Raw genomic sequence first — 27,120 nt, 5'->3', positions numbered from 1 at the left:
AAGTATTTTTTTTGTATTTAGCGAGAAACTACAATTTGTGTGTAGTAGCAGTGGATGTTAATACCACAAATAATAATAATAATAATAATAATAATAATAATAATGTTTAAATTATTTTACTATGACAATCTTTTATTATTTTTGTTTAGTTGAGTGATTGTTGGTGACTTCATTCTACCGGAAGTACACGGCAGTCATGTTTTGTAAATAAACTGTTCGACTTTTACATTTATTTGTAGTCTTATGGCATTCGGTTTAGAAAATATACGATTGTAATTTGTACATACTGAAGTGCTCGATTAATCTGGTAACGTATTCGTTTAGGAATTTGTATTTGCATATATAAACTTTGGTTAGTTAGGCACCACTCAATTGGTACGTTAAGTCTTTACTTCAAAGTAAATTTAATTCATCATTAAATGCATCACTTACTATAGCTGTTTGCAATATTTTCCTTTGCTTTTATTTTCATAACCGGTGATTGCCAGTCTCATTGTTACGTGGGTTTCTTTTATTTGTGTCCTTTCTTTGACCTTACGTGAATTTTTTTTTAAGACACGCATCTGTTCTTTTGGAATTGTTTTTTAATCGATTGATTTACTCTCATTGTTCTTTATCAGGTAACATTACTGCCCTTTAACCTCCATAATGTGGGATGTTGAGATCAGGGGCATGGCATCAGCTCATGCCATTATTGCCTCCTCCATCTTCATGGCAACTGTGATGCCTGCTGTGTTTGTGGAAAACTTCTCTGTTTATGGGAGCCACATGGTTTGGCTGTATTGTGTGGCTGGATCTGTTGCTGTGGTCAACATCGCAGTGTTTTGGCTTCTTGGCATCAGCCCACCGACAAAGAAGAACACGCTGAGCTACAAGGTAGAGATGGGCAGCACATTCTCCAATATATGCAAACAAACATAATTAATGACTTTCAGAATTGAATGGGCTTCATTTGTTATTTCTTGGACAGATCAACAGATTGTTCAAATCCTGTCTGTACTTTGTACTGTCATGCCTCTTCTTTCATACTGTGGTGGTACTATACGGAGCACATTTGCTTGAGTAAGTATGTGTTTGTGTTTTTTTTGTTTATCCCAAAATGTAAAATACCAATGTATTAGTCATACCTCACATTATAGGTCAGCTCTGGAGACATTTTCTCTGGCCGTGCTGCTGTCCACCCTCACTACACTGAGATGTCTCTGTATACTGGGTCCTAACGTTCAGGCTTGGATCCGGGTTTTCAGCAGAGATGGGTAAGTGGAGGATAAACGCTTTACATTTTAACCACCGGAAACATCCATTTCTATCTTTATGGTGTGGAAGAGCTTTGGTGAGGAGTCCTCAATGGCTGGAATCCACTAGATGGAGACCTTGTCCAGCTTTGACGAATGGGAGCACCAGTTTTCATTGAATTTCACACAGAAGAGATTATTGTAGGTTGAACACCTTATATCTAGAACAGATGAAGCAAATCCATTTTGAAATGACAATTGCAATGCTCATATCCCCATATATGAGCAACTGGAGTTAAGTGTGGCTTAATGCCTGAAGTGTTTCGAAACAAGCCCACGGAATCCTTTAGTGATGTTCCAGTGGTATGATAATCAGAGATTCGGTGTGTTGTTTATACAGCTGCAGTATCTCTGCTTAAGCACTGCAGGAAATTTCTCTCTCAAATGTAAATACGGAGCTGTTTTCATCGAACATTCATAGTCCTCTTGTATACTACATCACTTCACCCTATACCCGCTACATGTTTAATATCCTACATACAGTGCTGTTTTCATTCATTTCATTTAACATTTGAATGGTAGTGTACAGTGTTATGATGTTGAGCATGTGTGATTTTCAGGGCGATGTCAGTGTGGGACACCTCTCTTCAGATTACCACTGGCTGTAGTGTGATTGGGGCCTGGTTGGGAGCTTTCCCTATTCCTCTCGACTGGGACAGACCCTGGCAGGTTAGTGTCATTACACTATTGCAATATTGGGTTACACTTTATTTTAAGGTATCCTTGTTAGTGTAATTGTACATTTAAGTACTTTGTAATAGTAATTAACTACATGTACTTACTATATGCTTAGGGTTTGGTTTTGGGTAACTTGCATGTAATTATGTATAATTTATTATTACAATAGCAAGAACATGTAACGTGTAACAAGGAAGGCCCAATACCCAATATTGCAATGCAAACTGCTTCCAGAAATTCCAGTCATTTTAAAAGAAATATCAAATAGCAGTTAACACACATGCTTCTGGCTCATTGAAATGTGGCGGTTTGAGTCTGGTCTGTAGCATATTCCAGCGCATTTCTTCTGTGAGTTCCTGTGACTCTTCATTATATCGGTTTAGTAAAGCAAAAGAAGCCCCTCAAAAATGTGTCTCTTAATGAGAGCATTGGTTAGTTCCATAATTATGCTCCGTGAAAAGCAGATTTCTGCCGTGGCAGCAGATTATTAGTAGAAGGTTCCTTGTTTCAGAGCACTTGCTGTCATTTTGCATCAAACCTCAGAAACGAGGAACATGCCAAAGAAATTGCTTTGTATAAATATTTTGGTTTTGTTGAACTTTCAGTTTTATGTTTGTGCTATTTATAACATTTTGTACATATTTATTCAAATTCATTCCTCTCTGTTTGCAAAAAAATCTTGATTTTTGTCCATCACGCTTGGTTATTACGTTTCTTAAAAAGGGATAGTTTACCAAAAAATGTAAATTAATTTGCTCATTCTCATTGGAAAACCTGTCATTTCTCTAATGATTTTGATGCTCTGTTTATGACCATAAAATGAAAATAACTTTTTTCCAAATATAATATATTTTGAAATGTAATTTATTCTAGTGATGGCAAAGCTGAATTTTCAGCAGTTATTACTCTTAGACAGTGTCACATGATCACTCAGAAATCATACTAAACATTAGATTTCCATTCGAGTTCATCAGAATTATGATTACAAAGGTATCATTGCTTCAACAAAAATACTAAGCAGAAAAATTAGTTTTCAACAGATAATAATTGAGTACCAATAATAACTGAGCTCCAGATCAGCATATCAAAATGATTTCTGCAAGAATCACGTGACACTGAAGATTGGTTTAATGGCTGGTGGAAATTAAACTTTGACATTGCTGGAATAAATTATATTTTAAAATATATGAAAATTTATAAAATAATTATTTTAAATTAGAATATTTCACAAGAGTACAGTTTTGTGATCAAATAAAGGCAGGCTTGATCAGCATAAGAGACGATTTTTCTATATATATATATATATATATATATATATATATATATATATATATATATATATATATATATATATATAACAAAATCATCATACTAGGGATCATTGTCAAATAGAAAAAAAATATGTGTAGTGTAACACTAAAACCCCTTTTTGACAATATACTCATCCTCTCAACCGATAAATTGTGCAGTATAGACATAGACTTTTATATAGTCATAGATTTTTGTTGGGAATGAACCAATCTTCATGAACAATTTAATATTCTCAAAGCATAGAAAGACTGCACTGGTACTTCAATTATTCATGTGTTGTACAGAGACATTGATCAGAGGTCAGTGTTTGCCCTCGTTTTGCCCTCAAAATGTCACACTGAAGTCTCCCATGTGTGCTTTTCGACACGCTGTCTACACACAGATGTCTAGACGAGAGCAGAGAGACGATGAGAGAGAGGAAGCTGTAGAGTGACTTCTCAACACATGATGATGGGCTGAGTGTGAACAAACGAGAAACTCTGGGGTGGTTCAATCCAGATGTCTAGCTTTAGAGAATGGAAGAGTGGTGTGACTCACACAGACTCTCTCCTTCTCATTGCCATGACGCTTGCAATATTGATGCCCATATTATGGTTTTGAGATAACTGAATAATCAATTTTGCTGACATTTTTATTTAAAACTCAAATCTTCAGTCATTAGAGATCAAGTATTCAGGGAAGAAATCTCATTCTCTGTATAAAACTGGCAGAAATTAGTGCTGATCTCTCTTTCATTCTCTCTCTCTCTCTATATATATATTTCAAAGTTTAGGGTCAATCATGTTTTTTATATAAATATTTTTATTCAGAAAGGATGCATGGCATAGATTAAATCTGACAAGTACATTATATTTTAATGCATGCCATTATCTTGAACTTTCTTCATATCAAAGAATCAAAAAATGTTATCAGCATTGATAAGAAATGTTGCACCACATCAGCATATATGAATGATTTCAGAAGGGTCATGTGACACTGAAGACTGGAGTGATGATTATGAAAATTCAGCATCACAGGAATACATTTAAAATAGAAAACCTTTATTTTAAATAATAATTAGTGTTTTTATCATATTTTTTACTGCAAATGAAAATGCAGACTTAGTAAGCACAATACATTTTTTCAAAACATTCTTACTGACCCAAAACTTTTGAACAGTTTTCTTTGTGTGTGTGTCAGTTAACTGGTATAATAATAATTATTATTTTTCTTAATATAACAGAAAAATAATTGCATATTTAATTTTCTTTTTTTATGTGCAAGACTGAAATAAGGCATTCAAATCTACACGATGAATCAAAACAACTAAATAAAAAAGGCAAAGTTTTTGAAAAACCTGTTTTATACTCAGTAAAGATTTTGAAGCAAGTCATTAAATTTACATTTTGTTTATCCACTGCGCATTGGGCGTCAAAAGCAAGTTTTCATATTAATTATGTTCTCCCATAAAACCATTGTGCCTTTTAATTTTAGATTTAGATCTACTATTTATAAAGGCTTTTTTGTTGTTGTTGTTGCTCACAATGTGCTAGAAGCTTTAAAGACCACTCCACATATTTGCATGGACTGCAAAAAATGCATAAAATTTAAATAAAAAAACAAAACAAAATTTGAAATCGCCTTGATCATATGAAGCAAAAGTTCTAAATGCAGAGCAGTTGGCACACACCTGAGAGGCAAGGCCACCAATACGTAACACTCAAAACTCTACGTTAAAAAAAGAAAGAGGAATAAAGCAGTCTGAAATAGAAAATTTGAAAACACCACAGTGATTCTGTAGAATTTCCAGTCAAGTCACTTGTGCTCCTGCAAAATGACAGTTTTGATCTTCATTTTCTGGCTCTTATATCCAGGTTTGGCCCAACTCCTGTACCCTTGGGGCAACTACTGGATTTCTAACGGGCCTCCTCGCTGCTCCTGTCTGGATACACTGGCATCGCAAACAACTCACATACAAGCTCAAGTGAGGAAAAGAAGGACACAATCACAGGCCACAAGGAACTGAGAAAGAAAGAGATCCAGACTGGAGTCAAAAAACGACTGTCCGTCCCAGTACATGCTAAGAAATGCTTCCTGACTCAGATGTCCAGTTTATGGTTTCTGTGTTTGTTTTTTTGTAGAATAGATATTTAATTTGTTGTTCGCTCCTAATGGCAGTATATTTATTCGATCATTCCTCTCGTTCTTCCTGTAAATAAAGCTAGTACTGACTTGAGACATTTTGTAAAAAGCAAGTATTTTGCAACCTAAATTGAGATGCTGAATTCCCCTTTTTGAAGAAAGTCTTACTTCTGTAAATGACCGATGGGTTTGGTTGTGCTGTTTCATCTCTCAAAGGAACTCATGCTTGCTGTGCCAGACACGTTGGAACTACAGTTTGATTGTTTTTAGTCATTAGAAAGGGTGTCTGTTCTCTGTGCTTGTATGTTCAATAAATCATTTTGTCCGTTTTTCTTTGTATTCCATTCTCAAGGATTAGTGTTCGTGTCATTTCTTCCTGAACAATGTGTCTTTTTGTTAGTTCCTCGTCCATGACTTGGACTTGGAGGTGAATGGGCCCATTGGTTCGCCTTGCTTTAGTTCAGAAGTCAGATTGAAATCTGGTTGGTTGTCAGTTGGTCACTGGATGCCCTTGAGCTGGTGTATCATGTGATGAGGCAGCAGTTGATGCAGCGTGGCCCCAGTCTTCGCTTGAGCGCACCTTTCTTAGGAGCCAGAATGGCTATAATGGCCTCATCAAACACAGTCTTCAGGCCTTTCTGTGTCAGTGCTGAGCATTCAACATAACAGCAGGCACCAATCTGGAAAGGCATAGAAAACGAGACACTTTTTTTTAAGGTCTAACCAGTAAGTCACGACAATCTTTTAGCTTTTTCTGCTTGTGTTTTTCTTAGTACAAAGTTTCATTTTTATTTTGTTCTTGAGAAAGAGGAACTATCCATTTCTCACCTCCTTTGCTAGCTTTTGGCCTTGTTCTGTCACAATGGGCTTTTCCTTCACATCGTTCAGCTTGGCAATAGTCTTGGGGTCGTCCCGCAGGTCAATCTACAGCCAAAAATGGAGTCAAATTCACAGTTAAGCAAGCACGCATGAGGGGTTAACTGTAAGAGCACATGTGCTCTCTGCATTTCTTTTGAGGACGGCGGATGAGATTCCATATGATGGGGTTTGTTTTTAGAGCAGAAGGCTCCAGGAAATTCAACCCAAGACCAGATGGTGGCATGCATCTGCAGACTCCCCTTTCACCTAAAAAGTACCACTGCAGTTGTCTAGGAGGGTCTCCGTCTTCACTGTTTCCAATTAAAATTCCACTTCATCTGAGTTTTTGCCAGCTCCTCTCCACAAAAAGCCGCTCTCCATACATCCACTGACGATTACCAAAACCACCACACAGAGCAGTGCTTCCTTCACATCTTTAAATTAGGCACATGGAGCACAAATTGAAAAGGTTTCCTTTAAATAGACACACTGATGATGGCTTAGGCCGAAATGCGTCTGTGTAAGACATGGTACGAATACATTTATTAAAAGGATATCTTGAGAGTGCGGTTTTTCCTCTTTTACCTTTGGATAACTTCTTTATTACTCGCACCCATTAAACGACTTGGGAGTTGAGCGCACCTTCTCCACTGCATTTCCTTTAAATATGTCACCAGCGGAAGTGAAGCTTTGTAGGGTTCGCTGTAGGGCTTGATCAATTAAACTCAAGTTTCTGATAAAAATCATGACTGCGAAAAGTTTGCTGCATGATGGTAAAAAATTTGTGGTTGTATATCATTATGCCTAAAAAGAAATATTGCTATAGAATAATTATTATCGAATACAGATGCATAGAAGAGCTTGCATGGAGCAGCTTTGATAATCGCGCTAAGCCATATCATGGTTTTAGTTTTATCCCAGTTTATCCTGCCGGTCTTGTTCAGGGTCCTTGGTCCTATGACTTTCTCTGGCCGCCTTTCATATTGATTGCACTGCATCTGTATTCATCTCACTCTGTGGTCTGATTAAGACAGGAAGCATGCACACAGCAATAAACTGGCTTGTGACAAGCCCTCACTCTTAACACACATGGTACAGTAATTACCAAACCATAATCATAAGCCATTTGGACAATTTCATTGACAATATCATGCTGTGAACACTGTATGACTGAACCTTTCATGATGGCACATAGATCAATATCTCCAATCAATAATATTACCACAGTTTAACCACACATCAGTTACAACCACATTAGATTTTCCCAGAACATAAATATATGTAGCATCAGTAATTCTGACAGTCACCACAGAAAAAAAAAAAAAAACAGAAAATAAATGTGCTTGGGCTACATATGCAATAGGCGGCTTATCATGTAGGGATGCACAATATATTTAACCATAATGGTTATTGGCTGATATTAGATATATTTTTACTTATCAATACTGGTTGATATTGGATATATATACTATATGTAAAACAATATTGGAAAAAAAAATCAAAACAAATACAGAATTTAATAGCACTTTTAAATTACATTTTTCTCAAAATGCATATCCATATTAAATTGTACATCATAACATTGTGATGCCTAAATTCACTTGTAGCATTTACATTTACATTTATTTATTTAGCTGATGCTTTTATCCAAAGCGACTTACAATTGCTATATATGTCAGAGGTCACACGCCTCTGGAGCAACTAGGGGTTAAGTGTCTTGCTCAGGGACACATTGGTGCCTCTCAGTGGATTCGAACCCGGGTCTCTCACACCAAAGACATGCGTCTTATCCACTGCGCCAACACCACCCCCATTTAAAACAACTGATTTGTGTGTGTGTCTGTAAACATGGGTTATTCCAAAAAATTAGTGCCTTTTGTGTCCCTTCTGATTCTAGAAATAGATAACAAAATTAAATAATTTAAATAGCATTTATGCTGCTGATGAGGGTAAGGTTTTAGGCCCGTCCCTCACTATAATTTTTCTTTTTCAGCAGGACATTTATTTTGCAAAATGAAGGCAAAATTAAATCAAATTCACATTTGCATATTCTTATAAATACAGTCTCATTGTTAAGCAATGTTTTTGGCATAAGTCTAAATTTTTTTATAAAACAGAAATAATTATGTCAGCCCTGTGTACCCTCATCAAAAAAACAAAAAAAACAATCCTAGTTAAAAGAGGGACTAACATGCTGCTTGTGTGAAAACTATGACATAGTTCTAATTGAACTAAAGTAACGCTTGTGTCTGCAACAGTGTTGACAAAAATACCAAAACATGAGGTAGAAATACAATACAATTTTGTGTGTATGTTTTTTATATTTATGATTTAAACAGACTGCAGAAAAGTAGCAATTTCAACAATTTGTAAATAAATAAATATTTCAGAGAAAACAAAAGAGCCACAATAGCAACAATAGTATACTGTAGCAGTTATATATTCAAACTGTATAGTTTGAAATGTTTTTTACTAATTTATGCACTGTTTCACATACAATCGCAAAAAGTATGCAGTTACGTTATAAGGAATATTATATTGCTGTTGTGTGTAGCAGCAGGTGTGTGTACCTGAGTGCCGATGAGCAGGTAAGGGACATTGGGTGCGTACTCCTGCAGCTCAGGGACCCACTCCTCTCTCACGTTCTGGAAGCTGGCCGGATTCACCACGGAGAAGCAAATTAGGAAGACATCTGTCATGGGGTAAGACAGGGGTCGCAGGCGATCATAGTCCTCCTGTCAGAGCAGAGGACACCGCTTAAAAACAAGTACTGTTTTTTTCTTATTGTTCATCAGGTCAACAATGATCAAAAAGGCATCAGGAATGCACTCAAAAGTTGTTCATAAATTTTTTTGTCAATTACGCTAAATATGAGCTTGCTTTGAATAAAAAGTGCACTGTAAAAAATTACTGATGCAAAAAGTTGTACAAATGAGGAAATACATGTTGGCTCAACATAATGGTTGTGTCAAAAAAGAAAAATATGTTTGGTCAATGATTGCATGATTTCCATGATTGTACTACAAAATGTTCATCAAGAGAAAATAAATAATTATGTTGAGATAACTTTTAACGTTGCACAAAAAATATTATGTTGGCCGAGCAAGAGAGAACAGCGTCAATCGTCTGAGCATGCGCAAAGGAGTTCTACCAGGCAGCGCTGCAGCAGGCTGGAGGTACGACATTGCATTGGTGAGTACTTTGTGCTGCGAGTTAATGAGCAAATTTAGGTTAATAATATATCGATTGTCTATCAACAAAGTTTGAAATAGCTTTATTGTGAGTACCTACAGTGATTAGCAGTGCTGGAAAATAACGTTTAACTCATAAAGCTTAGCATTCCTTTCCAACTGGCATGTGATTTAAAGTCGACCCTAACGGTTATTAAGCATGACATGTTCCCGTTTAATATATTTAATGGTCAATATTTTCAAATTCCATTTACATTTTGGCTTATGATATATATGATAATTGACTGTAACAGACAGCTAGTCTTGACAACTTGTGCTATTGCTATCACAGAGTGACTGATAATTTAGGCTAACGTTAGTTCTAACTGTTAGTGGCATTCAAAGCACATGTGCCTTTCGTGTTAGCAGCTAGTACTTTGCACAAAGCCTCAATTTGCAAGAGTGAAATAACATTTCAGTCTGATAAAAATAAATAAAGAGTTGTGCTAACACGAAAATTAATAGCTGCTAATGTTATCAGATTTGTAAGCTGTTTAACGTTATCAGTTTTCCAAACGGTTACATGTTTCCGTTTAATATTTTTAATGGTCAATATTTTCAAATTCCATTTGCATTTTGGCTTATGATATATATGATAATTGACTGTAACAGACAGCTAGTCTTGACAACTTGTGCTTTTGCTATCACAGAGTGACTGATAATTTAGGCTAAGAAATAATTTGCTTTGCTTTTAATTGTTTGCTTCTGAATCTTTCATTACCCACGGGTTTGTGCTGAATTCTTCCGCATCTACCGTATTGACCTGAAGTCAGCATTCCTGACATCGCTGGACAATCACACCCAGGGGTTGCTAAAGATGTACAGAGCCAAAAGCAAGACTGGGAAGGTGGAACAACTTGGATGAACTTCTGGAACAACTGGATGCCCAGGTATATTAATCATTTCTTTGTATAAAATATAACAGTGTTAAACAGTGTAACATAATTTACTGATACCTGTTTAAGAGAACAAACTGCCAACAGCTCACTGATCCACAAAAACTTAACTGCAAAACTCAACATTTTAATTTCAAGGTCTCTGGCAGTTGAGTTGATAATTGTCTTGTGACATTTATCCATTGCTCATTATGTAAACAATAGAATTATATTATATGATCAGAATTTGTCAAAAAGGTTCAATGTATACTTGATTTTGATGATCTACAATACATGTACAAATCCCGCAAATACATAATATAATGTATGCCATAAATGGCGTTCAGAGATGATGGCTTATTTTTTTGCTTGTGGGATGCCACACGTATTGTTTACGTTATCTTATTTACATGGAGTGTACATGGAACCTTGGTTGAGATTTTGATTATGGTGCTATTTTATTGTTTCAATTGGTATGGATAACAAAATGGGCAAAGCAGTCAACTTCCCTGATTAAGACCTTGAGATCAACATGTATGCATTAGAGAGAAATATTTTGGTGTAGTATTAAGCTGTTTTTCTCCTATCATATAGCTCCGTTTGACCAGCACCTACATACTGGGCAGAATTGACTCATTTCACCATTGGTTAATCTTGATCAGCCTCATGAAAGTCACCTGACATGCTTTTGGTCAATATGACTGAACAAAAAACAGCCATCGTGCGCACAGCATGTTTGAGACCTATTTTAGGACTGTTAGAAAACCACTCTCAGTATCTAACCTAAGTAGACTCTGGTAATGTTATTCAAACAGTCTTAAAGGGATACCCCACTGACATTCTTCTAAATATCTTCCTTTCTGTTCAGCAGAAGAAAGAAATTCATACAGGTTTGAAACAACATGAGGATGAGTATATGATGACAGAACTTACATTTTTCGGTGGAGTATCTCTTTAAGGGATCTGTAGACTTGCTGCACTTGTTAGCTGATTATCCCTCTCAGATTGTAATCTTGATTGTATTTCAGGAAACTATTTCATGAAGTTGGTTGAAATGACGCCCAATGGTGAAAAGAGTAGGTGATCCTAAACTGTTGGTAGAGTATATGTGTAACCCCTTTGTTAATTAAGCGACTTAATAATGTCTTATTGATGGTCTTTTTGGCAGACCACAGATCTAACTACTCATTGAAGGTCTGCTGTTCTTAGTGGTCTTCCCCTGTACTTGAGAGAGCCAGCTTCAATTTCAAAGACTATTAAGGTAATTAATTTGAATATCTTTATTATGGTATTACTGTTTGTGATGCAGTAGTGATTGCATAAGACATTATGCTTTCAGTCTGACACTAAAAGACATTTATTGTGTTTCACAGGATACTGAGGCACTGGGGCCACACACAAAGGCCATGAAAATGAAGTGACTGACAGTTCTACCAACTCAGGACCTTATCCCACAGTGGTCAATGTGGCTGTAGTAGTGGAGGAGGAAGTTGTCATGGACAATCTGGGAGACTTCACAAATTCCCTCATGATGTTTGTTTCGGCACTGGTTGAATACTTGTGTAATATTTTACTTGAGCCTAACAGGCAAATTCATATGTATTTAAATAAATAAATAAAATGTTTTTTTTTATCAAAGCCTAGTGTGTAATTTATTTGAAATAATGAAAAATAGACTATTTTGACCAAGAATAAATATTTAATACAACATTTTATTTCAATTTGAGTCTGCTTGTTGGCCCAACAAGCTATGTTTAGTCAACAGAAAATATTTAATTGACACAACATTCTATTTCAAGTTCAGTCTACATGCAGGGGTAGTCAGCACAACACAAAAAAGTTGGTTTCCGCAACTTAAATTGGGCCAACTAAAAATTTTAGGTGCAACGGGTCACTAGAAATTTTTATGTTGGAGAGGCATATTTTTTTTTACAGTGTGTCATTTTCTTCTCTACAAATCTTAACTAATAGCATTCACTGAATCATTGACCACAAATACTCTGTAACCGAACATTATCAACAATCACTTAAGCAGCACCCAGAAATTACGCTGACCCCAATGACGGAGCAGAGATTAATACGATTTAGATTACAACTCATGAGCCACAAATCCATATTTCACTCAATAGCATTTCCTCCATCTCCCCATTCGTCCTCCAAAAGACAGCACAGAGGCAGAGACATGTCCTCTGGAAACCAGAAACCCCAGACGCTACAACAGATAAGCCTGGATTTACAGGGGACATGTGACTGATATTTTTGGGAACTTGTTTTTTCCCCGACGTGTGTGTGTGTGTGTCTCTCTCCACAGGCACCATGTGTTGGTATGAAATCATCCATGGTTATTCTTTCTAATGAGAGTGTGTCTAAACTATAACAGCGAGTGCCTCTGGCCATGTGTTGCAGTATAAACATTTCATTTGCGAAAGGGAACCATCCTGGGTTTCCAGAAATGAAACTCAGAAATGTGGAGCCAGAGTTTCTGAGCTTTAGAGTTTAATTTACCGTGACGTCTCTCATTTTGGAGCACCTCTGCATCTGAACCGCGAGGGACGTTACTAACAACTGCCGACTGAAGATTGAGAGTGAAAACGTACTGCTGCCAGTTTCCATAATTTGCAGCCCTTCAGGACTTTGGAGTCCTTAAGGTGCTGTCAGATTAAAACATCAAAAAAACTCCATTGTCTACAGCACAGAGATGAACCAAAGCAGCTTTCTGTTGATCAACATGTTGAATTTGTGTGATACGAGCAGAAATCTGTGTATAGCAACTGGAAACTTCACAGAGCAATGCTAAATGTGATCTCCCCTTTAAAATGATAGTTCACCTCAAAATGAAAATTCAGTCATTAATTACTCACCTTAACATTCCAAACCCGTAAGACCTTTCTTCATCTTCAGAACACAAATTAAGATATTTTTTATATATTCTGAATGCTTTCTGACCTGCAAGCAGGTGCATATCAATAAATTAGAATGTTGTGGAAAAGGTCATTTCAGTAATTCAAGTCTAATTGTGAAACTCATGTATTAAATAAATTCAATGCACACATACTGAAGTAGTTTAAGTCTTTGGTTCAATTAATTGTGATGATTTTGCCTCACATTTAACAAAAACCCACCAATTCACTATCTCTACAAATTAGAATACTTCATAAAAAAAAAAAATATATATATATATATATATATATATATATATATATATATATATATATATATATATATATATATATATATATATATATATATATATATATATATATTAGGGGTGTAACGATACGCGTATTCGTATTGAACCGTTCGGTACGACGCTTTCGGTTCGGTACGCGGTACGCATTATGTATACCGAACGGTTCGTTGGAGTAATTAATTATATTTGAAAAAAAAAAAAAGAGAGAGAAAGAAATATAATGATATGCGTTCAACAAGGTAGCCCAATAACCCAAACAACGTAACAGGCAACGCCCCTGACACTCCCGAAGAAGAAAAAAACACCATCTTATGTTTATGTTAGGCTACTCAGCAGGCGCTCGCTCACTCAGTACACGCTGAAGGCTCGTTGCAAAATAGCCAATGCGTTTAACAGACTAGAAATGAGAAGATCCTCCAATAACCAACAGGTCTGGTGTTTGGGTGCACTTTGGATTCCCTTTAAGCTATAATGGTGATGGCAAGAGAGTGGTGGATAAAAAAACAACGGTATGTCGCATCTGCAACATGACAGGGTACACCAGCGGGATTACAAAAAAAAAAAAAAAAAAAACCAGCGGGAATATCTGGGATATATGCGTCAGTACTATCTGGGAAAAGACGAAAAAAAGGAGAAACATGCACGCAGCAAACTATCCCTGCAGCATTTAGACACTATAGCTTACAGGGAATCCAACCCAAACACCAGACCTGTTGGTTATTTTAGGATCTTATATTTCTGGTCTGTTAAATGCATTCGACATTTTGCAACGAGCCTTCAGCGCGTGCTGAGTGAGCGAGCGCCTTAGGGGCCGTTCACATATCGTGCCTAAAAACGCATGGAAAACGCTAAGCACGTCTTTCTCCTCCTTTCCAAAGCGCTCGGGCAGAAGCGCTCATGAGGCGTCTGTCTTTGCTAAGCAACAATGACGTGCTCTCTCCATGAGACGCGGAAATTTCAGCGAAGGATAAATGGATTTGCAGCTCTAAAAATCGCTTGCAGTAGCTCTGCTACTGAATTTATTTCAAAATTGCAATCCATATACAACTATGATCAGCTGTTCCTTCATCTTGGCTGAGCTCTCAACGTTGTTACGGGAAAGGATGAAGCTGATTGGTTGGTTCTTGTCACATGACCCGCGGTGCGCTTGCGGCATTCTGAAAAGTTGAGATGTTTTTACATTTTGCTGTATCTAAAACGTATCGAACCGAACCGAACCGAACAGAACCGTGACATCAGTGTATCGTATCGAACCGAACCGTGAATTTTGTGAACCGTTACACCCCTAATATATATATATATATATATATATATATATATATATATATATATATATATATATATATATATATATATATATATAGATCTCATAATATCAACAAATTAGAATATGGTGACATGCCAATCAGCTAAATCAACTCAAAACACCTGCAAAGGTTTCCTAGGCCTTCAAAATGGTCTTTCAGTTTGGTTCACTAGAATACACAATCATGGGGAAGTCTGCTGATCTGACAGTTGTCCACAAGACAATCATTCACACCCCTCACAAGGAGTGTAAGCCACAAACATTCATTGCCAAAGAAGCTGGCTGTTCACAGAGTGCTGTATCCAAGCATGTTAACAGAAAGTTGAGTGGAAGGAAAAAGTGTGGAAGAAAAAGATACACAACCAACCCAGAGAACCACAGCCTTATGAGGATTGTCAAGCAAAATCGATTCATGAATTTGAGTGAACTTCACAAGGAATGGACTGAGGCTGGGGTCAAGGCATCAAAAGCCACCACACACAGACGTGTCAATGAATTTGGCTACAGTTGTCTTATTCCTCCACAGACAACGTCAGAGGCCTTACCTGGGCTAAGGAGAAGAAGAACTGGACTGTTGCCCAGTGGTCCAAAGTCCTCTTTTCAGATGAGACCAAGTTTTGTATTTCATTTGGAAACCAAGGTCCTAAACTCTGGAGGAAGAGTGGAGAAGCTCATAGCCCAAGTTGCTTGAAGTCCAGTGTTAAGTTTCCACAGTCTGTGATGATTTGGGGTCCAATGTCATCTGGTGGTGTTGGTACATTGTGTTTTTTGAAAACCAAAGTCACTGCACCTGTTTACTGAGACATTTTGGAGCACTTCATCCTTCGTTCTGCTGACCAGCTTTTGAAGATGCTGATTTCATTTTCCAGCAGGATTTGGCACCTGCCCACACTGCCAAAAGTTGGTTAAATGGCCATGGTGTTGGTGTGCTTGACTGGCCAGCAAACTCACCAGACCTGAACCCCAGAGAGAATCTATGGGGTATTGTCAAGAGGAAAATGAAAAACAAAAGACCAAAAGGTGAAGATGTGCTGAAGTCCACTGTCAAAGAAACCTGGGCTTCCAGACCACCTTAGCAGTGCCTCAAACTGATCACCCCTAACAAGTATTGAGTACATGTACAGTAAATGAACATACTTTCCAGAAGGCCAACAATTCACTAAAAAAGTTTTTTTTTTTTTTTTTTTTTTTTTTTTTTTGGTCTTATGAAGTATTCAAATTTTTTGAGATTGGTGGGTTTTTGTTAAATGTGAGCCAAAATCATCACAATTAAAAGAACCAAAGACTTCAGTCTGTGTGCATTAAATTTAATATGTGAGTGTCTCAATTTGAGTTGAATTACTGAAATAAATGAACTTTTCCACAACATTCTAATTTATTGAGCTGCACCTGTAGGCAACAATGCATCTGACATGTTCAAGGCCCAGAAACATTGTAAGGACATTGTTAAAATAGTCCATGTGGCATCAGCGGTTCAACCGTAATTTTATGTAGCTACAAGAATACATTTTGTGTGCAAAGAAAACATAACAAATTTATCCTAAAATTCTTCTCAAATTATCTTGCAGTATGATTGCAGCCTTTAGGGAGGTTAGGACATAGGACATTTTAGAAAAGCTAATTTTGAGTAACGTCAATACGTACACACGCAATACAACACACACAGTCGCTCATCCATCAAGAAGATTGGCGAGTTGATATAAAACTTCTACTTTTACCAGCAACTGTCAATTTTTCAAGGCCAAATGTGGCATTCTGTTGCTCAGATATGAACCTGCAATATATAACCATAAGAATTACAGCCCAAAATGGTTTGCTTCTGCTGTAGGTTCCTGCCACATGATAAATCAAGATTTGTTGCAACATAACCTGACAAAACAAAGTTGAGCAGGTGCATCTGTGGTGTAAGTGAGAGTGTTGTGTGAGTTTGTGTTGGCCCTGTGGGGCGGCTGCATTATAAATACACTCGCTGCCCATCTTCTGGTCTGTTCAAACATTCTACAGGGGGCAGGGTGGGAGGGAGGGATGGTATTATTTACAGCTGCCCTTTGCCAAAACTGAATGTAGAATAAGCCAACACATCATCCACCCACGACTCCTGCTACCTCCAGAGAACGCACATTTAATCACAAGTTAAGTCAGTGTTGGGGAGTTGTTAATAAACGTGGCGATGCTAATAACTAAAGGTGAAATGTGTAATTGTCAAGCCATTAGCAGCACCTAACAAAATCTTTTTGTGAAAATCAGAACATTTTGACAATTTGACACTGGATACGCTACAAGCTTCCCACAATTTTAAGTAGTTTCCACAACATTGGTTTCTATTGTCGCATAAAAAGTCAGCTGAGCTGAAACAGGCTGCTTTAGTGGCTTGTAATGAAGTTAACGTAATATAAAAAAACACATAAAACTTGAAGTTAATGAAGTTGATTGTGGCTTGTGAAAACCAGTTGATTAAATAGGTTTTTATATTAGTGCTTCATTACCTTGAAAACGCCCTGTGACAGCTTATCACGATCCAGAGCTTGTTAATAATGAAATATGTGACATTTCTGTGGAAACCGTGAGCGCCCTGCTCTTTTGAAGGCTGAAGGGAAATGGATTGAAAAAAGCGAGACAGCAGTCTAATGCAGTGAACCTGGAAACACCCTTTTCTGCTGCCATCATTACCATACAGCTCTCCCTCCAGCTGATACCACTGACAACAGACAGCCTCTGAATGCACACATTTCTCCTGGAGTATGAACACGGTGACAATACAGTCAATTGTACACGGTTTCTGCTTCACACATAGTACTGTAAAACTCCTGCCTCTGTCCTTCTCCTTTTTGTTTCTTACAAAAGCAAATATCTGATATGGGATAGAGGAGAACTATTAGCCATTTGTTATCTGTACTGACATGCCTAGTCACTGTCCTTTACTTTCTACAGACATCCGAGCTATATATTCCTTTATTCCCCCTAACACACACTCACACACTTAGTTTAAAATATGTTTCTCAACAAGGCTGCATTTATTTGATCAAAAACACAATAAAACAATAATATTGTGAAATATTATTACAATTTAAAATAACCGTTATAAATACATATGTGGGTGTGTGTGTGTATATATGTATGTATTTTATATATTGTATAGTATACATTTCATATCTGCATCAGTCAGCATCTATTGAAATTTATGCTAAATTGTTCTGTGTTTCAATTGTACAGTGTTGACTGAGTCTGGCTTTTATTGCAGCAATATTTACAACACTATAAAGCAGGCATCTATCCATCCATCACTCAGAGTGCAATTGCCTTGCCATTTCTCTTCCCTCCACCCCTTGTCTTTTAGATCAGATTCCAATCGGTCTGTCTGTACGGTCCTCCTGTAAGATTCCCACAGTCACAGAGATGAGTTAAAAGAGTGAGAAAGAAAGAAAGAAAGAGTGGTTTTACACTGCTGTTCGTATGAAACATTTATCTCCAGAGCCCCCCTGCACTCCATTTATTGCATGTATGCATGTCTTCCTGCACTCTTAATTCAATTAGATTTAAACTCTGTTGTCTGTATGTGTGTGTGTGTGTCTGGCTATACATTTCAAAATCTGTCTTGGTTTGTCAATCTTCTCTTTAAAAATAATATGTGAATGTGTGTTAGGTTATCTGTATGGCTTTGCTGTAGTGAAATAAGTGGGTCAATCTGCAGTTGATAGTCTCTTTGCAGTTAGCACCTCATTCCTTACATAAGACAACAGGAATCAGAGGGAGATACAGAAATACAGCAAACTAAAATTACCACAAGGCCCAGTTATGCAAGTTGAAAAAGAAAGAAATGGTTGGCTGATTTTCTCCAGAAAGTTTTATATTCAGAATGTTTTCAGCAAGGAGGGGACTTGAAGAAGGGAAGGAGAAGAAGAAAGAAAGAGGCTCCTGTGCCTTTATCCAAAGAGAATAATTCATGGCTGTGTTTACTCAAATGATGCAGATTAATTGAAGCCTGCTGTGTGGTACAATGAATAAACACACATATAGGCGGATTACTTAGCCCAGATGAAGCTCAGTCAGGTCTTTCCTCTAACTCTACTTTCAGGAGCTCAATCAGACTGGGACAACATGTTATTAACCAACCAAGACAAACAACAACACCTGAGGTGAGAGCAAATGTGTTCAGTAAGAATCCACAACATTTCAGTTACATTAATGGTCTCAGTCTGCTGTCAAGACCCAGAATGCGATGACATGTTTGCTCTCACTCCATTAGCTCCCTGTAACTGCCAGCATCAAATTCATTTGTGACTTGACTCTGGAATGAACCACATCCTCCTGCTTGACCATACTCCTATAGGTCTGTGCTCTCTCCCGTCCTGAGGTCAGTGAGTGAGCGGTGTCTGGTGGTACACATTCATTTACAAGAACCTTCACTCTCTCTGTTTCACTGTGGTGGAACTTGCTTCATACCCCACCTGATCTGCTGAGACCATAACAACTTTTAAGAAATGCCCAGTTTTGCAGGTAAATAATTCCTAACAATGAGAAATGAAGTTTTTCTCACCGTCTCTTTTCTGTAGTAACAGTTGTAGTTGCCTTTATATATGTAGCTTTGGTTAACTCTGGGAATTAAATACCCAGTGTTATTACTGTTAATTAAAACTATTTTGTATCAATTCATATTATATATATGTCCCCGACTAAGGATTTTGATAGTCAAATCAGAATTTTCGAATCTTGCTGATAATCAACTGATAGTTGAATACATTACAAAGAGTCAAATCTGGGGCTGGGTATTGAGTTAGATACTTTTTAGGCACCGACCAAATTGCCTCGATACCATCAAGTATCGAAAAACATCTTGTCATTCGGTACCAAAGTTCAATACCTAAGGGGTTAATCTAATCAGCGTCATGTCGAATACACCTAATAGTTTACACCGGTTACACTCGAGATGTGGCACACACGTGAGGCTGTAGTGTGAATACGTCCCAGCCCCCTTAGATACAGGCTAAATTTTCACTGGAGTGTTTTTATTTTCAAATGAAAACAATCCTCGACATACTGACATTTCCACTGCGTTTCAAGCCAGCTTTCAACTATCTCTGACAAACAACAGACCGGAAAATATACATTTCCAATGGAGAGTGTGGGAGCTGCATGGAGCTCCAATCATATGGAGATGTCTGTTCATACTGCACGACCGAAATCGTGTGTTATGTGACCATTCTTGCAAACTGTAGCATCATGCTACATAAGACAATAAATTAGATTTATATTCTGCTTTTACTCAAAACTCTCTTTAATAGATAGTTTGTATTGACTTCCCATTACAGTCTAATGTGTGTATTGGCCATGTAATGCTGCGGAAATTAAAGTGGCGTGGCATGGTGCGGTGCGACAAATAGAACCCATTATAATCAGTGATGCTGTTTACACTGGCGTGGCATGAATTTAAATGTTCAGTTATTTTTGTTATAAGTTCAGTTCAGTAATGTTTAGTTATAGATGTTATTAAACCTGTTATGCTGTATTTATGACTAATTTTTTGCAAATATTGAAATACCGTGATAGTACCGTATACCGTGATAAAAGCTTTAGCAATTATCACAGCATTAAAATTTGATACCCTCACATGCCTACTAACAGCACTACTGCTAATATTGCTAGCTTCTATTTAATAAATTGCCTGTACTTTTCTTTGCTTGTAAGTTACAAAATGTTATTCAGTCTACAAATTGTGAGCTTTTTCAGTCCCGTCTTCACTAATAAAAGACATTATTTGTGTGTGTTTGTGTGTGGCTCAAACTCAATGTCCTTTTTTCATTCCAGAAATAGACTCAAAGCAGTTAGGAATAAAAAGGAACATTATGTGAGCACTTTCAAAACACAGACATTCTTATGGTTCAAAAATCCCTTTTAGTTATCTCCCTGGTCACGAGGTGTAGCCTGAGCCCCAGAAAGGGCAAAAAGCAGTAGGGTACTCCAGGGTGGGAGGGTTTCCTCAATTGAAAAACAAATGCAAACTGCAGCTGTACTTCACATCTGGGGCCCAGTTCTCTCTCTGAGGCTCATTCAGAGCCTGTCAACTCAAAGCCATGTTAAAACATCACCTTGGTGAAGAAAGAAAATGTTGAAGGACTGAGAGAAGAGGATGAAAGGTTAGGATATGTGAGACAGATGCCAACATCTGACAGGTTGCCCCTTTACTGACACTAGCCAGCTTACTCTCTGACTCCTCCTGAGGCAATAAGCATGTCAGGACCAATCAGACGAAGAGCCAGTGAAGGCATCCAACAGACACGCATCTGCTTATGAGCCAAGTGACACCCTCCTTCTTAGCAACCACAGGCTTGAAACTATTTTAAACATACTAAAATAGAACGAACACCTGCCTATTTTTCCAATATCGATACTCTTTATTCACTGCACAAAGTGTGCCAGAAAACGTTCTCTTTCCTTTCTCTTCTTCCATTGAGGTTTGAAATCACATGGCTATGGAGCACACACTCATTAGCACATGTCTGAGAAGGGCAAGTCACCCTTTTTCATACAAAGGGAATTCTGATGAGGTCCTTTATCTAGTCAACACAGGAAATGTACATGGAATATATAAATTGGAATATTGCAGTCAAACCCACAAAAGTACGGCTGCAATGCATCTAGATATATAGATGCGGACATGCTTTGACATGCTTTAATGTTCAAAAAACACATTATATTTCAAAAGCTGTACATTATTGTAGGTCCTCTATGCCCCACCTCTCTCAAACACATTTTCTACAAAGTACCTCTTTCAGACATGCCCAGTCTGCTCTGGTTGGACAACTGACCCAGTGCATTGTGATTGGATGAACACCGCAGGCACTCATCGGAAATGTAACACCCCTTTCCATAATCGTTAGCTTCATCTTTCAAAATAGATACAGTTAATAATGTCCTTAGTTTTACCATTAATTCAAGCCCAAAAGGGGAACAGAGTGACGCGACAGACACAGTGATGAAGCTCGTATGTGTTTGCAGCACACAAGCCACGGACAATTAAGATAGCTGACTCCACTGTGTGACCCGGTCTGTCTCTCTCACACACACATGCGCACATGCACACAAATACGTGAAAAACTCTCAATTGAACAGTCAATAGCAAATACTTAAAATAATAACAAAACATACTTACACAGTAGCTGATTCAGAAGCGCCAGATTGTCGTAGCAAAGTCAGATTTACCTCCTCTCCTAGGTTCATGAAGCGGTCATCCATAAAATGCATTGCTGATCTGTAATCCTAAAGATTCCTAAATGCATCTACTTTCGGAAGTAGTTTTGCTTTCGCCTAGATTCCACACATACATCTCCTTGACATGGCTGCTTCAATACTAACTGCAGTTACTGAAACCATGCCTTCTTTCTTTGCCTGAACATTTAGGTGGCATTACGCAAATATTCCAACATAGTGATGTAGACATGTGGGGGCGTGTCTGAATGAGCCTTTTAGGGGGACGCGGCAGAGTCTTAACTTTAATAAAGAATATCTCTTTGGACTTTTTTTTGCAACTTCATAGATCTTGTTTATGCACCAAGAGCTTGTAACACTCCAAAGAGAAAGGAAAAATATAAATCACATCAAATGACCCCTTTAATAAAATGAAGTCAAACATTTAGATATCAGACCTTTTTATTCTGTGTCTCTTTTTGCAAAACATTTAATTGCTGCTGAACACCATGAACAAAAATCAGCAGGCTACATAAAAACTTGACTCAATTAAAAGCTGTGTGCAAAATAGAGCTGCACGTTTCTGGATAAATTGAGACAATTAAACAAAATCTCACGGAATTTATGAATGGAATGATTCAATGACTCGCTCAATAATTAATTTTCATTACTGGATGAATCCTTGTTTTTGAATGAATCTCTTGAATGAATTATTCAAAGACAAATACATTTTTAACAGCCCCTTTTTGCCACCTTAAAAAAAATGATGCGCATAGGCGGATTTCAATTTTATTAAAAAAAAGTATCCAATTCCTTACAGCTGCAATCCATAACTTTTTTGTGTTCAAAATTTACAAAATTAAATATAATAAGGGAGTACATCATGAATCCATTTTCTAAACCATGTTTTTGGATTCTCCTTAGTCACTATGGTACACCTATAATAAGTTTTTATATTTGGACTGGTACTGGTGGAACCGCTGCGGGGTAGCCCAGTACTTGTGTGATTCCTCATAGACATAAACAGAGAGAAGTAGCTCTTGCTACAATGAACTTCTGCAGCTTTAAGTATTCGATTCTGGTAAACACAATGTATTGTAACGTTGATTCTGATCCTACTTCATGTATCTTACTTTCGTGTGTACTTTATTTGACCCGGAGTATGTAATTATTATTATTATTAATTAAAAAAATAAAAGCCCATTTCCAGATTCTTCCTAGAAACTGCTAACCATCATTTGTGGGTGATTTCCTGCCCAAGCCAATCTGGGTTCTTCCAACAATCTCTTGACGCTTAAACCTTGAAACTGCAAGATTCACAATCTCCTTTTCTTTCAAAATGCCTTATAAAGAACAGCTCACCCAAAAATTACATTTCTGTCATCATTTCTTCAGCATCAAAATGAATGGGGACTAGGGGTTGCTCAAGCTCCAAAAATGATGAAAATGATCAATCATAAAAGTGGTCCTCATGACTCTGCACTACATTCAGAGCGTCCATTTGATCTTTGTATAAGTGACTAACTAATATAAAAGTTTTTATTCACTACAAATCCTGCTTAACAGCAATGGTCACCATTCACTTTCATTGGACAGAGAAAATCTGCTTGGCCAGGACACTGCACGATAAAAAAATAAGAGAAAAGTCAGGTCATCCAGGTTTCTAAAACATTTATTTATTTATTTATTTTATTTTTGGGTGAACTGCTTTAAGTCTGAACATCATCTGAACACTGAACATCAGCTTTGAATATAACCCTCTTTCCAGTTCTTCAGCTAAATGAGTCCTCTTGATCAAGAGATCTGTCATGGTTTCTGTATAGTACAAACTGGTTCCAGCTGTACAGAAAGGGTGAACGTGGGAAGTATTTTGTGTGTTTGAACTTCCTCTAAACTAAATCCCACTGCTTGGCCCTCAGTGACACTTCCACACATCTGGTCCGGCCACTACTCACATTCTTTTGTCTTTTTAAAGGATGACGCTCAATGGAAAAAAGCCAACCGTGTCAGATGTACTACTATGTTTATGAACTAGGCAATCATTTTTGTGTGTTTCATGAACATCAATCAAACAGCATTGAAAATATGGGGATAGGATACATTTTTCTATATCATATCTGAATTAAACTTATGCTCTTGTCTTTATTAGAACTGTGTGGAATGTTAATTGAACTCAGCCATCTTCAACAGTTCAAACAAAATAGTTTCACTAGACATTAAATCCATAGAATAAATAAATCATCAGAGATCAAAGACCATGAGTGTTGACAGATATTCAGCTTTCTGATTTTTTAACAGTTCCACCCAATACCAATTTTGAATGGCCTTGGGCAAGAAGTTCAGTCTAGATTTACAGCTACTCGTTTGGTCGATTCATACATGTACCAACACATAGTTTGGTGATGTGAGAACAACCTTAAGCGATAGCCTGATATACAACATATATTCTCAGTTAAAGTCTAGACATTGGCTGCATCTGAATATGCATACTTCCCTACTAAGTGAAAAACAGTATGTGAAAAAAAGTGTTCAAACTATTCATAAAAGGTGACCTACTACTTTTGGAAATATTCTGTAACACACATCTAATAAACTTTATTATCCGATTATGCCATGGGAGAGGATTTGTGAAGAGCAGTGAAGCAACACAACTGACGCAGTAGGTCACAAGACAGTCATGACAAATCTAGTATCCAGATTAGTACATTCAGATACATCTAAGCACCACCAATTCAGAGAGTATGAGACTTCAGACATAGCGTTTGCCTTTCAGATCACAAGTTTTAAACTTCCCATTTATACGCTAAACCTCCAGATACTTATTCTTCAAGACTAGACTACCTCTGGGAAGAAGTGTTCTTTCGTGATCAATTTCAAAAACATGGTTAAAACGGAGGAAGGAAAAAATTTCTGCTGTTGTTGCATTCCAACTGCTTCACATGTTTATCTTTCCTCTGAGAAATGCTAGTGTGTACTCACCTGTTGAGTTGGGCAGTGGCTAAAGTGATTAATGAGAAAAATCTGTAATCTAACACTCACACTCATGTTGACTTACAAGACTTTATGACTCATAATACTTTCTTCATTCTGTGGAACATTAAAGAAGAGGTAGAACAGAATTTTTTCAACAGCTTTTCATTGCATTTTTTTTTAAATATACAATTCATAGTATTACCCTGCCAACTTCAGATTTTGCATTCCACAGAAGAAAGTCATACAGGTTTGGAATGACATGAGGTGAAGTAAATGATGAGAAATTACATTAAAGGATGAACTCTGTCTTTAAATGATATGCATATAATGCCAAAAAGACTCTAATGCATCTCAGCAGGCCACCGTGTACTTGGCCTGGATTGATCAGGTTACTATTGCTAATGAAAAGGCCTCATGGCCAATGAAAGAGGAATGGTTTAACCCTACCTGACCCGCAGTGTCATACAGCCCCAGCAGGTACTGTTTTCCCCCAACCGTCACACTCACTGAAAACAAAATCACAAATTAATCGTTTAAATACAGGACTGAAATTATCCTACATGATTAAGTGTGCTTGAATTTAGATTAAGAAAAGCTGATGGTCATCTTTTAGTCATTTCTGAAAAGGTGTAATAATAATGTAAATTAGTATGTAATTCTGATCACGTGAAAGAGCGATGCAGTCTATAAGTGAAAGAGGTGGGCTACTCAATTTTGTTTGATTTAGTTCTGTGAAAGAGGGATGCATTTTTTTTTTCTGACCAATGTTCTCAATCAGATTTTATTAACCTCTGATCAAACAAAAGAGGAAAGCAAATTAGTTGTTTATTTCTGATCAAGAGAAAGGGAGATGAATCGTGCCACAAGGATGCTGATGTGCACCAGTTGCATCCTCAGCCCACAGGTGGTTTCCATTACAGAAACACAAGCGCGATACAATGCAAGTCACTCTGAGGTCTTGTGAAAACCGCTAAATGAATGTTAAATACATTTATCCACCAAGCGGACACTGAAACATGGATTCATATGCATTATGTCGCAGTAATATAATGGCATATTTACCTGCATAATGATCAAATACAGTGGGCACATATTCCTCTGGAAAGGCGTCGTTGGCATAGCTCATCAGCAGACAAGTTTTTCCAACGGCGCCGTCGCCGACGACCACGCATTTCAACATGATGCTGCCGGTTCCGTTTGCCATGACGATAATAAAACACTTGAATTCACCATCTTCAGCTGCTAGAGATATAACGTTACCCCGCGTTATTAAAGCTCCCTTCAGGCGTCACCACCAGCAGCAGCGCTGCGCTCGGGCTGCAAAAACAGCTGAAATGCCATTTCCTCCACCCCGCTTCCCAAATCTAGCATTGAGTGAGGTTTCTCCCTCTCAATACTGGCAAGCGCAGAGCGCGTGTCGCTTCTGGTGAGATGGAAGCAAGCGACAAACTTCGCGTTGTCAAGAAGACGTCAACCCTAAAGCCGCGTGCTCAACACCACACCACACCTCACCGCACCGCACCGCACCGCTGTCCCACTTTCCCCACTTTCCAACCCAGTCTCACCTCTTCTGACTCTTGAGCCCAGCACGGATCGACTTGCGACACAGGCGGGGTATTAACTCTGGATCAAGGGATCAAGTATAAAGATCGGTTATCGTTGTTTAGTGTTTGAATCAACCAACCATTAAACAAATACCAGTCAGTATCTTGTGGATCTAAGGGAGTTCAGACGAAGACTAACCATTAAACAGCGGGGATATAAAAGCAATTCAGAAAATCCTTAAGAAAAGTATCCTTTATTGCTGTTTTCCCAACATAATTGGGCTCAAATAATACATTTGCAGCAATAAAGTGTTTGTGGAGATTCACTTCTTAATCCTGATTATCAGAAATTAGGCCCAATCACTCCCAGTCATCTTCAAATGTATGTGTCCTTTATGATACAAAATCATTTAAGGTTTAAATTACTGGGTTTTAGATTAAACATGATATAAACTGTTATTAACCGCCTTAACATTACAGTTGTTTTGATGCAATATGTTTTTTAACAATGGATTCATATGACAACAATTCTTTGATGAAACCAGCACTTGACT

At 37.5% G+C, this 27,120-nt stretch overlaps 3 protein-coding genes and 1 long non-coding RNA gene across 8 annotated transcripts in view; 2 read left to right on the top strand and 2 right to left on the bottom strand.

Annotated features, from left to right (window-relative positions):
• The window catches only part of LOC127969044 (DNA mismatch repair protein Msh2), a 290,453-nt gene that overhangs the window by 93,800 nt on the left and 169,533 nt on the right, over nucleotides 1-27,120 (bottom strand). The gene's annotated exons all lie outside the window — the stretch shown is intronic.
• Nucleotides 167-5,734, top strand: LOC127969052 (phosphatidylinositol-glycan biosynthesis class F protein). 3 transcript variants are annotated; one of them, XM_052570653.1, is made up of 6 exons: nucleotides 167-375; nucleotides 621-876; nucleotides 971-1,062; nucleotides 1,140-1,256; nucleotides 1,856-1,964; nucleotides 5,138-5,734. In XM_052570653.1, exons 2-6 carry the CDS (start codon nucleotides 649-651, stop codon nucleotides 5,249-5,251), a joined length of 660 nt encoding a protein of 219 aa, XP_052426613.1. In that variant the 5' UTR covers nucleotides 167-375; nucleotides 621-648; the 3' UTR covers nucleotides 5,252-5,734. The 3 variants fall into 3 exon arrangements, with proteins under 3 accessions (XP_052426613.1, XP_052426614.1, XP_052426615.1); XM_052570654.1 differs by having other exon boundaries at nucleotides 168-307; XM_052570655.1 differs by having other exon boundaries at nucleotides 180-203.
• Nucleotides 4,304-26,653, bottom strand: LOC127969053 (rho-related GTP-binding protein RhoQ). The gene is made up of 5 exons (XM_052570656.1): nucleotides 26,085-26,653; nucleotides 25,470-25,528; nucleotides 8,834-8,998; nucleotides 6,234-6,329; nucleotides 4,304-6,085 (listed from the first exon to the last, which is right to left on the bottom strand). The coding sequence occupies exons 1-5, from the start codon at nucleotides 26,224-26,226 to the stop codon at nucleotides 5,930-5,932; spliced, it is 618 nt and encodes a 205-aa protein (XP_052426616.1). The 5' UTR covers nucleotides 26,227-26,653; the 3' UTR covers nucleotides 4,304-5,929.
• Nucleotides 9,020-12,006, top strand: LOC127969057 (uncharacterized). Of its 2 annotated transcripts, XR_008156213.1 has the most exons (5): nucleotides 9,020-9,455; nucleotides 10,263-10,383; nucleotides 11,397-11,444; nucleotides 11,537-11,629; nucleotides 11,742-12,006. It is a non-coding gene; the product is annotated as an uncharacterized LOC127969057 (long non-coding RNA). The 2 variants fall into 2 exon arrangements; XR_008156212.1 differs by lacking the exon at nucleotides 11,397-11,444.

The sequence above is a fragment of the Carassius gibelio genome, chromosome B12 (assembly GCF_023724105.1).
Source record: "Carassius gibelio isolate Cgi1373 ecotype wild population from Czech Republic chromosome B12, carGib1.2-hapl.c, whole genome shotgun sequence".
Classification (NCBI taxonomy): domain Eukaryota; kingdom Metazoa; phylum Chordata; class Actinopteri; order Cypriniformes; family Cyprinidae; genus Carassius; species Carassius gibelio.
This window is presented reverse-complemented; position numbering and strand designations above follow the sequence as displayed.